At 41.5% G+C, this 12,726-nt stretch overlaps 1 protein-coding gene across 1 annotated transcript; it reads left to right on the top strand.

Moving 5' to 3' along the window:
- Positions 1 to 12,496, top strand: map3k19 (mitogen-activated protein kinase kinase kinase 19). Its single transcript, XM_027291138.1, has 15 exons — positions 1 to 220; positions 1,190 to 1,350; positions 1,697 to 1,812; positions 3,151 to 3,332; positions 4,410 to 4,470; positions 5,517 to 5,604; positions 6,247 to 6,375; positions 6,912 to 7,066; positions 7,250 to 7,383; positions 7,505 to 9,682; positions 10,615 to 10,719; positions 10,989 to 11,227; positions 11,341 to 11,593; positions 11,696 to 11,904; positions 12,025 to 12,496. Exons 1-15 carry the CDS (start codon positions 59 to 61, stop codon positions 12,155 to 12,157), a joined length of 4,305 nt encoding a protein of 1,434 aa, XP_027146939.1. The 5' UTR covers positions 1 to 58; the 3' UTR covers positions 12,158 to 12,496.
- The last annotated feature ends 230 nt before the right edge of the window (positions 12,497 to 12,726 follow it).

Here is a 12,726-nt window from a genome sequence, read left to right on the forward strand (position 1 = left end):
TTTCACCTCCTGGTGTTTTGAACAGGTGGTTCAGCGACTGCTGAGGACCGGGGCTGATATGACCCTGTGTAACAGCAGCCAGCAGACGGCGCTCCATGTGAGCCCTCCTGAGCTCCAGGGAAAGGTGTTGGGGTGGATGTCGAGGCCTCATCTGCCTCCCCAGGCACAGCTGTTGCAGGCTGCCTGGCAGGGAGACCTGTACTCCTTACAGAACCTGCTGGTAAGTCTCCCACACAGGTAGAGGATCCCTGATGACCAAAGACAATAAAGTTTTCCTATTACGCAATCACAACTGGGTATTCACTTGATATTCATGCGCGATGTGTGTTGTTCAACTTTAGTCATTACATTTAGGGATAGTTTGTGTATCTGCCATCAAGGGATTGCATGCATTTAAACTGATTTCTCAAGATGGATCTCTAAATATATATATAAAGCTCTAAAAAGAAGAAGGGTATTCTGGGATTTTAAGTGTTTCAGAGACAACTCACAAAGATTTTTATGAGGACTTTTTGGCACATGACAACAAACAGGCCGAATGTCCTTGCCTGACATTGTGTAACCTGAAATGTGAGACATGTCATCAGGTGTTTTTCAGTCAAACAATGAGTATGACCTAACACAAATAGGGTGTGATTGTGTGCACATTTCTCCATGGTCTGAAGCTGGCAGGACACTGTTGGTAAAAGCATCGTCATGGATTTCACAGTGTACCGATCATGATTTAGTAATACTTGAATCAGAATCTGATGACTGTTAATGGGTTACTGGTGGTGTTGCTGGCCCAGTCAAATCTGATGAAGCACATTTTCTTTGCCCTTTTTTTTCCAGTATTTGGTTGTTTCACACGAAGTCAAGAATATTTCATGTTAGAGACTTCAAAAGCTTTCAGGAGCTTGAAGCAATAACTAATAAATATTAGTGTAACTGAGTTCAGTTCGCCTTAAAAAACATTTTGTATGCTGCTATTAATTATGAAAATGTGTAGTTCTTCTTTTCATTTAAAACTCCAAGCTGTTACTTTTTTATCATAGCTATACATAAAGCTGTGAGCCATTAAAGTTGAGTTGTTTGTGTACATGTGCTATATTCCCCTGTTTGTGCCCAAACTAAGCGTTGGTGTGTATGTATTATGGATTATGTGTTTTTTATTTGTTGGTGTCTGTTTGTGTGCGTCTGCATGTATCAGGCTCAGACAGACGGGCTGGATGTGAATGTTCCTAACAGTGACGGTGTGACAGCTGTGATGCTTGCTGTTAGGGACATTGACCTGTTTGAGGGCATAGATGCACCGTTACCATGGGAACACAGACCTGTGGAAGTGGTCAAGGAACTTCTGGGACTCTCGGCGTAAGAAAACACACATTATATATAAGCTATATTATATACAGTATATCTTTAGGTCCTTGCGAGCTGTCTATTTGTTTTTGACTTGTCCCATCTGTCATTGTGACGTCTTGTCCGTCCTGGGAGAGGGATCCCTCCTCTGTGGCTCTTCCTGAGGTTTCTTCCACATTTTTTCCCTGTTAAAAGGTTTTTTGTGGGCAAGTTTTTCCTCACTCGAACCGAGGGTCTAAGGACAGAGGGTGTCACTCCCTGTACAGATTGTAAAGCCCTCTGAGGCAAATGTACTTTGTGACTTTGGGCTATACAAATAAAATTGATTTGATTTGATTTGATTAAACTTTTCCATCAGTGATCTGCGGGTACGAGACCACAGTGGCTGCTCTGCTCCCCACCATGCCGCTAACATCAACAGCCCTTTGAAGGAGGAAATCATTCATATGATGGTTGAGGCTCTGAGTCACACAGGTACAGACATTTGCTCACACCAACAGTCACTGGTGGAAAGAAGAGGCATGCATCAATCAGCATGTGTTGGAACATTTAGCAGCTAAATGTCCAAATACTTCCCTCAGGAGTTGGTGGAGACCAAAACAAAAGCTTAAAGGAGAGTGTAAATATTAATTGGCCTAAGCTTATGGCTGCTAATGTTGATCTGTGTCTGCTAGATGTTTACACAGGTAACTGTTCACTGTTTCACTGGAAATCGGTGTTCTTGTATTTTGTTCAGACTGTGATGAAAATGATTGGTCAGAAAGATCGTCATAAAATTAATTAATTCATATTGTTTGTGTATTCTTGGATGTTAGATGATACTGTTTGCTGGTGTTGTGTGTCCTCATACATTATGTTGTTGGGTCTAGCCATGAAGAGTCCAAATCAAATTTCCCCATGGGAACAGTATGTATCCATCTATATAAACTATCAATGTTATATTTATAGATTTTTTCCAATGCCCTGCGAGACCAAAAACATTTAGCATTGCTGCTTTAAAGTTGTGGGAAAATTCAGATCTTACTTCCAGCAGTGCATGTGATCTGCATTGGGAAAGTAAGGATTATCCAGTTATTTGTACATTCTAAAAATAATTCTAATCTGATTATGCTGTTAACAAAAAGTTTTTTGTAAGATGATAAGGATCCTGCATTATAACACCTTTTCCCAGCACTATGGTGCTCTCTCTTGTATTTCTTCCCCATACAGAATCACATAAAATCATATGACCTGTAACAACATAAACCAAGAAAGAGTAGCAACATGAAACATTAAATTATTGCCTTCTCATAACATTAAATTAACAAATGTTGAGTTCTCACACTTCCTTGTGTTATCAGCTTCACATGTAGCATATATGCTCACATGTACACACCTTCAGATGTAGCTTTCTATTCATGACTGTGTGTGGGCACACACTTTTTTTCCCTCTTTCACACACACACACAGGCAACATACCAAGTTTATTCATTCATAATCCTGTTTTTCAGAGTAAAACCACTGCAGTTGCACTCAAAGCCTGCTCTTATGTGGGAAGCTATAAGAAAGGACTGTTTGTGTATGTGTTAGCGACCACACCGCTAAGAGCCTTCGTGACAGTGTGTTAGTCTGAGATGCAGAAACAAGGTGACACAGCAAGGACAGAGAAAGTAAAAAAAAAAAAAAGTTGTTTTCAGACTGTTGAGGTGTGGCACAAATGAGGATCTGGAGTTTTTGACTTTTATGCAATTGGAATTGGGAGAACCAGCTGGGTTTTTTTTCTAGTTTAGATGGCCACAAAGGGTTATAATTATTTCTGATTTATTTGCACAGACGCTGCCTCCATGACCCTCCTAGCCCTTGACAAATACTCATGTGAGGATTTGGACTCAGAGTTTGGAGATTCGGACGTAGAGTTGGACCTTGAGAGCCTCTATCCTAATCAGTCGACAGCTGCCTCCCCCACACACCAACCAACCCAACAACACAGCTTTCTGCTCTACAGCCACACTGGGGTAAGTCATAAATAGCCAAACACCCTGGTGGAAAATGTTTTCAGGTGTCTCTCCTGCATCCAGATCAGAATCAGAATCACTTTTATTGACCAGATATGTGTACAAATACAAGGAATTTGACTCTGGTCACTCTCAATGTCCATACACAGATATATGAGAATAAACTGTATAGAGCATTTAAGGCACAGGGATTGTTCCTGACACTTGGCCTGGTGTTAACTGTTTATCACAGTGATGGTGTGTGGGGAGAAACTGTTTTCTTTTGTCATTCTAGCTCAAAGCTTTGGGACAGAGGTTGCTTATCTTCAGTAATTGATTGTCCAGATTTTAGGAAGTGAGACAAACATGTCGGCAACAAAACCCTTAAGATCTGACTTGATAATCATCTGTTACATTTAAGCATATGTGCGCTGTTGCTCTCAAGTAGCCACAAGAGACACAGGCAAACTGGCAGTAATAGTCACCCAGAAGACAAATATGTGGAAGCAGTAATTGGCTGTTTAGATAAGTGTGTGTGAGTGTGTTTATGTATGTGTGTATGTGTGTGTGTGTGTGTGTGTATGTGGAGGAGGGGTGCTTTGGGTAGTTGACACTTGGCTGCCATACTACCGTATTATGGTGTTCTTACAGATGGAGCAGACAAGTAGGGCAGCTGGTTAGCTGGAAGAGAAGAGCAGGTGGTTTACGGGGAACAGCTACAGTATCTTAGAGACCCACTGACACATTTGATTGTAATATATGTGTACATGTCTAGTGTTAAAACTACAAGGAAAAATTAAAAAAAAGGATTTGCCTCTGATACTGAGCAATAGTTTGCTTTAGTGGTTTTCCTAGCAGGGCCATGGGATTTTTTTGGGTAACAATCTTTCTTTCCTACATTCTGGGCAAATAATAAAATAAAATTAATTCAACTTTTTTTCTTGATTTAAAACAAAAACAAACTGAAATTTCTGGCCGCCACTGAGATCCCTCTGAATGAACATGATTACGACTTCTACGAGCCTCCAGTTTTTTTTGTTTAAAAAAAAAAAGACTGGGACATATAGTTAATGACTTTCTTACCTTTGTCCTTTCCAGGAAGTGCTGGACTCTCCAGGATACCCTCTTCCATCTGACCATCATAAAGAGCTCAGCCAAGGTAAGGGCTCTTTCAGAGTTTTAGTGGGCTATGGTGTGGACTGTTGGAGTGAACCTTAGGCTTGGCTCTTGGGCTTGTAAGAGAATAAACAGATATTGAATTCTAAGTCCCAGAGGATAAAAGAGACAAAACACAAAAAAATGTGATATGGGTGTTTTGGATGCCAACTAACTACTTTAAAAAGGTCAACGGTTTAAGCATTTTTTAAGCAAGAAATATGGTCAGCTCCCAAACAAGCCATTAGATCAAATAACCTTCTAAAGGGAGGGGAGTGAGGGGGGCGTGACTGGGTGGGACTGACGGGTTTCCTCACACACACACAATACGACCACTCAGCTGAGAAACCTACCTACCCGTCTTGAACCTGAGCTACAACAGCGTGGTTGAGACTGAGAGGGGACAGAGCAGATAACTGAAACAGAGAGTCACAGGGAGGAACGGACATGTTGAGAATACAGACAGCAAAAACAGAATGCAGATGTAATCAGTCAGTTCTTAGCAAAGAGTGAAGAAATAAAGAAATAAACAGTGCGAGGAACTGATTCAATCCTTAAACGTGGTCTCGAGATGGGAGCAGAGTGGATTAACAAGCACAGGAACAGGTAACGTCTGTTGTTTTCTCTATGATGAATACCAGTATGATGTATCTGAATATTATTATTGTAAATCCGACATGAGCAGCATGTTATATTATGTTGTAATCTAGAAATTTGCAGCATGTAACCTCAGACTAACATTTATGAACCTCCATCTTGTAAAATAACACTTTACTTTTAAGGAAATGTGATGAGAGAAACCTTTTCTGAACTCCTTTCCTCATCACTTTTTACATTTTGCGGTGATCTAAGCGATTCTTTTGCATCAGGGATAATTCTCTAAAGAAATATTTTCAAAGTAAACAACATTACTTGGCCCCTGTCAGGTCAGAAATATGCTCAACATGCTTAACAAGTTTCACATTTGTGTGCAACTGTGCATTGAGAGAATACAATGGATTTAAGATCAGTGGGTGTGTAACTGTGTGTGTGTTTGTGTGTCTGGAGCAGATAAGGGGATCCCCCTGTGTTTCCAAAACGCCATGGAAACACTGAGAGACATCAGGCAAGCCTACCAGGATACAGGGAGGGGAAGCAGGTGACCAGATCTCGCAGTCTTTTACAAACACAAACCCTCACGTGCTTGAATAAGAAGCTAGCTGATGGCACTAAGCTGATAGTGTTGACAGTGAACACATCAACATCTGTTTATATGTAACCACAAACACAAACAGTTTATGCGCGTACAGTTAACACTCCAACACACTTGTATAAACAGAGCACTCTCCCCCTGGCTAGTCAACAATTGCCTCTTCTACATCAACAGTAGAATAGTGTCCTATCCAGTTACACTCCTGTCCTGTATACAGGCACCTGTCACTGTGTCCAGAGGACAACCTGTTCTACCCAAACAGGTTAGAAACACAGAGAAAGGGGGGAGAGAGGGTTTTGGTGAATCAGCCCATTGTCTGTTATGTGGAGCTCTCGCCACTGAATCAAATCCAAACTCTCCAAGGAGAATAAAGGTCTTTGAGCTGGTCTCTAATTTCATAGCATCAGCTTCCAGTAATAGAGTGAGATGGAAGTAAAATGAGGCTTTTTGGCATTATGTTCAGTTCAGCACAAGGCAAAAAACTCAGTACTGAATTTGTCAGTGTTACTGTAACAACAAACTCCCCTGAGTAACGTATATATATATACATGCAAAATGAACTGTATACTTGTCTGTGTCATTTTTCAGAGGAGGTTTGTCTCTGCCGAGCCTCAATGATAACAGCAGGCGCTGGAGCCACCTTGATCTCCATCCGTCTCCATTATCTGGTTTGTTGAGTACCAGGACCCCCTGCCTGCCGGTACCCCCGAGTCACAGGTACATACTGTAGCCATAACTAGCAGATATATGCTATATGTCACCATCACATATAAAGAGAGTAGAGCAATACCTCCAGCCTCATGTGACTGGTGGAAATTTAAGTATTGAATAAAATAGACTGAAAGAAGAATCTTTCTAACTTTAGTCTTGCACTTTTTAATTATTTACTAATCAAATAAAATAACATTGCATATGCCTGAGAGGCTGTCAGCCACATATTGTGGACCTGAACCAAGATTTCAGGCTTAAAGGTTTTAGGGTTTGGTTACACTTTAACTACTTGTGCACACTTTTTTCTTTGGCATGGCTCCCAGCAGACATGACTCCTATCCCCTTTAATTATGGTGGCTGAAGCGTGACACAAGTGATGAAGTAATTATTAAACAAAAGCAATTTCTGAGCTTTTAACAAATGTTTCACCAATTTTTAAAACACAGGTATATGATATGCATTTATTACTAAGGCACAGTGGAAATCTTACGAACTGCAGAAGACACAAATCTTTAAAATAGGATTCAATTTATCTCTCACAGGCAGAGAACAAGAAGTGTGGTTGCTGCGTCCCCATCCTCCCCCGGCCTGCTGTCTGTGGTCGAGTCCAGCCAGCTCAGCCAGTCAGCCCCCAGCATTATGGAACCACTGTTGTGTTCAAACACTATGATCCAGGCCCGAGCACACGTCCAGTCCCGTATGTAAATGCACAACTCAAGTGTATAAACCTTGGAATAAGATAATCATAATTATTATGGCTTTAAAGAAGTATAAAGTAGTCTTTTAATTTTAATATCAGAAGAGGAGTTACATTTTATTTCCATCTTACATGTTATAATTATTCAAAAGAAAAGTACCGGTATGTGTTGTATATAATGTATGTACTACTGTGGTATGAATTTTGAACAGTGGAGCCAAAGTATTTTAGTTTGCTGTTGGTACATGTTGTTTTATATGTGTAATCTCTTGCTGTCTGCAGGACTGGGTTCTCAAGATATTGTAAATGAACAAAAGGTGACTCTTCTTATATCGTCTTCAACTATTTGTCTTTTCATACTTATATATATATATTTTTTCCATCCATGTTCCCCCACGATAACCATTAAATAACTGGCAATGTCTTTATTCTCTGCAGCTCTCACATGGTCTTTTGCCAGCTATGCATCCCAGAACACCCAAGTTGTTGGCGCCACTAGACAGAAGGCCCAGAAATACTGTGGCTCCATCAGTACTAAAACACCATGTTCCCCTGAAGCCCATCAGCCGGAGCCCCCTTTGCTCCAGGACCCGGCTGAGGAGAGAGAGACTTTCCTGGGGGAGCCCACGCACAGGCCCGCTGACCACTAAATGTGGCAGTGAGGAGAGCGGGTCCAGCAGCAGCCAGAGTTCCATCGATCTGGAGGATGAGGAGGAAGAAGATGAGAGGCATATACACACGAGAGCTTCAGGAGAAAGCCATCTGAAGTTTATTGGAGACAGGTTGTTGCAGCATCCGGATGATGTGAACTCCACTGAGACTAATTTGGTTGGGGAGACAAGACGGCATTTTAATGTTCTGTCAAGAATCGGTCATATTCCACCGATTCACGGGTCAGCACATAACCTGGACGCAGAACGTATCAATCATGTAACTGATCTTCATGGCAATGAAAAAAAAGATGCTGTGAATCCTACTAAAGACACAGTGAACAATCAAATACCTATCACATCAAAGTCCAAGGAGGAAAAGAACAATGTGGGCAACATCACACCAGAGCCTGAGACATGCCATGGAGCAACATTTAATATGAATAATGACTGGGGTGATGCTATTACATGCTTTGAAGGGAACTACAAAAATGATGTGGAGCATATAAAACAGAAGGGTTCATGTTATGAAGAAACCAGGGTAGATAACCCAATCCTTCATTGGGAGGATGCAAATTTAAATACTAGGGCTGCTGAGGAGTTATTTCTTTCTGATATAAACCTTCCACAGTCAAACCTGGATCCCAAGAGAGGTGTGTTGGAAGCCTTAAAGCCTGTCCGGAACAAGGAGATAAGAACCGGTATAAACTGCGAACTAAGAGAAAATATCCAAAAGAACCATCAGTCCTCAAACATTCTTGCAAACAAAGACAGGAGCATCCTGAATCGGAACAAGTCCAAAAGCAACCTGAAGTACTCCTCTGTTTCCACTCAAGTTAAAGATAAAACCAGGACTAGCCCTGAGCTAATCATTAGTGGAGAAACAATCACAAAATCAAAAGCAAAGCTTAAATCTGTTAAAGGTGCTCATTGCAACACTGGAATCCCATCACCAAGAAAGAAGGTGATTGATCACACACAGAGCAAAAGAGCAAACTCTGACAAGATGTGCAGCAGCAGAGCTCAACAGCACCCACCAGTGAGGGAGATGAAGAGCATCCGTCAGTTGAAGAGACCCGGTCTATCGGTTACACCGAGGTCTAGATCTGCTGTGGACTTCATCACCTATAAAGACATGTTTCAGCAGATACAGAGTGGGGATGAAGGACCGGTCATCTATGAAATGTTTGCTGGTCCCATCTACGACAACCTCCGGGTTTCCAGCTCCTGTGACAAAGTTAAGGACAGACAAGTACAATCTGCTAAAATCTGCAGACCACTGAAACAAGCACAGAGTAAGCTGAAGAGAAGTCCAGGGGAGAGAATTGTCATTTCAACTAAAAGCAAACCAAAACCTGCATCCTCTAGGGTGAAACCTCACATCACACCTGTATCAAGGAGAGGCCCACACAAAATAAAGGATGTGCCTAAATTGGATAGGCACACAGAGGCTGACTTAGTTCTCTCTAAGGATGTTGACGTTTGTCATAAAGAAGAGGCTGAAGATCATGTGCTATCCACCATACAGGAAGCTCTTTCTAGACATGAGTCTGAAACATTAAAATCAGATGACAAAACACTGACTATGCCAGCAACTTCTGGTCATGTTGAAGATTATAGCCACGTGAATATGCAAGACAAAAACGGGAATTCATCAGCAGAAAACCCAAAACAACCACTTCCTGGGTCCACATTATCTCAAAGCCCCCAACAGCAGAATGTCAACACTTGGACATCTTCTGGCAGTAGCAGCCACACCATTATGTCACCAGTGTACCAGAAGTTTCTGAATGAGGTGGGGGATGGGCCACTCACAGATGACCTGCTGCAATGTCTGGCCGAGGAGCTGATCTCATTGGACGAGAGGGATGTATCCATGGGACCGTGTCCTGAAAACCAGGAAACAAGCAAAGAGGAATCCAACAGAAAAGATGACCATGTATCAGGAAGAAATACATCTCCTGAGGTAAACCATTGGCATTATATAATATAACCATGATTAGGAGACTCCACAAATATTAGGGTCGGTATCAAGAGGGTCTGGCTTTTTTTGGTAAGCGTCTAGTCCTTAATTTGGACTTACAGAAACAGTTACATTAAAAGACTTTAGGTTCATAAAGGTGCACTTTTCTACATGCACAGGGCAGCTGTCCAGAGCTTTATTAAAGTCTACATTAGTAGTGATCATTATAATTTCCATCAAGACATTAAAGTTTAATTTGGGATCTACATGATTTAACAAGTTGTACCATGTTTTACATTATTTTTTACATGATGTGGAAACGATTTTTTTTCCTGTCAAGATGAGTGTATAACCCCTTGAAAGGGTCTTGAAACACACGGTTTAGTCCCCTGAACATCCCAATCGTATTTATAGTCACATACAAAAAATCAAAACATTATGCGTTCACATGTAGTACTAAACATGGACTAAACATTTTTTTTATTAAACCTCTACAGAATATGGCAGAATTGTATGTTTTTATTAAGGCAATATCACACAAGAGGGAGTGCTTCTGTACTGAATATCAGCATGGCTGTGATTCGATTGCTCTCTTTATAGGTATAATCTTTCATATGTACAGACACCGCAGGTCTTCTTCCATCAAATCTGCCACATTGAACCACCATATCTCTACAGTAGCTCAGAATAGACAAACCAAACACTGGCTCTAGATAACCTTTCACATTTGAAGCATGTTTTCCAACCACTGTAGTTTCTCCTTCTTGCTAGTAAAGAGAGCACGAGGTAAGGATGTTGTAAGCCGCAACGACCACTATCTTTTTTAAAATTATGATTTTGAAAGATTTATGATAATGCTTTTTTTTTATAATCCAGGCCACCATGTATTGCTATCTGTTACTTTGCTAACCTTCATTCTGTGTATTTCATCACAGGTTAACTTAATAAACAGTGCTGCTCTGCTTGGCTCTGAGTTGGTTGTAGATGACACCATCACATGGACAAAGGGTGAAGTGCTCGGCAGGGGCGCCTATGGGACAGTAAGTATGTTAATATAAAATAACCAGGGGCAGTGTTTAGCTCAGTTGGTGGAGCAGCCGCCCCACGTGTGAAGGCTCAGTCCTTGCTGCGTAAGCCCAGGGTTCGAATCTGACCAGTGGTTCTTTCCCACATGTCATTCCCCATCTTTTTCTCACTGTGTCCTCGTATTAAAAACTTACCACACTATATTAATCTTATACAAATACACAAAACATACATATAATACCTCAACTTACCCTGGCAATCCCTGCTGCTACCTTCTTACCAGGTGTACTGTGGCCTGACCAGCCAGGGCCAACTGATAGCTGTGAAGCAAGTGAGCCTGGATGCCTCTGACCCTGATGCTGCAAAGAGGGAATACAGTCGTCTGCAGGGGGAAGTGGAGCTGCTTAAAACCCTTAGACACAGCAACATTGTGGGCTTCCTGGGGACCTCACTTTATCAGCATGTGGTTTCCATCTTCATGGAATACGTCCCTGGGGGATCTATCGCTAGCATCCTTCACAGGTTAGGTTGATTCGAAGCAGCTAGAAGTATATTTACGATACCTAATTTGTGACAAAATATCAGAACAAGGTCTTTACTAACCTTTCACACTTTGTCCTTTTGGCTGTTCTAAGGTTTGGTCCTCTGCCAGAGCGTGTCCTGGCTCTATACACCCATCAGATCCTGGAAGGGGTGGACTACCTTCACCTGAACAGGGTGATTCATCGTGACTTGAAGGGAAATAACATTATGCTGATGCCGACTGGCATCATCAAGCTCATAGACTTTGGATGTGCACGCCGTCTCAGCTGCCTCAACCACACTTCCAGCAACAGCGGAGATCTGCTCAAGTCTGTCCATGGTACACCTTACTGGATGGCACCAGAGGTAAAAAGAGTTGATTTGGGTAGTCTTCTTATCTGTGAAGATTGAATTTGTCGGCTGGATGTAAATTAATCTTTTAATCTTGTCTTAATTGCATCTTTTCAGGTTATCAATGAGACGGGATATGGCAGGAAGTCTGATATATGGAGTGTGGGTTGCACAGTTTTTGAGATGGCCACAGGGAAACCACCACTGGCACACATGGACAAGATGGCTGCTTTGTTCTACATTGGGGCTCAAAGAGGGTTGATGCCCTCTTTACCAGACGGATTTTCAGATAATGCCAAGGACTTTGTCAAAATCTGCTTGACAAGGTGAGAACTGTTGTCCTCCTGGGTTTATGCAAATTCAAACGTCTTATGTTCAGTTAGATGCCTAACTCATGTTTACGAAATACGTCCCCCTTATTTTCATTTGTTTTCTCTCAACTCCAGTGACCAGAAACTACGGCCATCTGCAGACCAGCTGCTGAAGCACTCATTCATCCCCCAAAATGAGACTGGAGTCAACTCTATGGAAACGCAGAGAAAGAACTGCTGTGGTCACCCAGAGGGACTGTGTGGTTAACAAGGAGTTATACGACAGATTTTTTTTTACTTCTATGATTTAATGCAGATTGGTGACTCAGAACATTAAGTATTCTTTTGTCACTCTTTGATAGCCCGCCACCTACCCTCTGTGATTCACCAAGAGTGTGTTTGGGAGCATGGGGCACTGGGCTTTTGACCCAAACCCTTCTGGAAACTACAATACAAAGTATATTGAGAAGAAACTGTAGTTGTTGCATTGTTAAACTGCAGTTTAAAAATAAGTACACAGGAAGCACTTTCATGCATTTCACTTGGTATGTAAATAAAACCTATAAAATGTGAATGTGCAGAGATAGATGCCAGATTTTTTTGTAACTGACTTTGTAACTGACTAACGGATTTTTATATAGCAATTAAGGTGCCAAGCTTAACATTCATTTTAAATTGATAATGTAACTCTAGTTCCCTGTGCTTTGATTCTGACAAACTGTGACTGATTTATCACCTTATAGCACAAGATCATTTGCATAACGTACATTTTTCACTACTGAGAATGTAGACAACTTCCTGTTAGCTTTCCTCCGTTACTGAGGAATCAGTGTGTAA

The sequence above is a fragment of the Larimichthys crocea genome, chromosome XVIII (genome assembly GCF_000972845.2).
Source record: "Larimichthys crocea isolate SSNF chromosome XVIII, L_crocea_2.0, whole genome shotgun sequence".
NCBI classification, from domain to species: Eukaryota; Metazoa; Chordata; class Actinopteri; family Sciaenidae; genus Larimichthys; species Larimichthys crocea.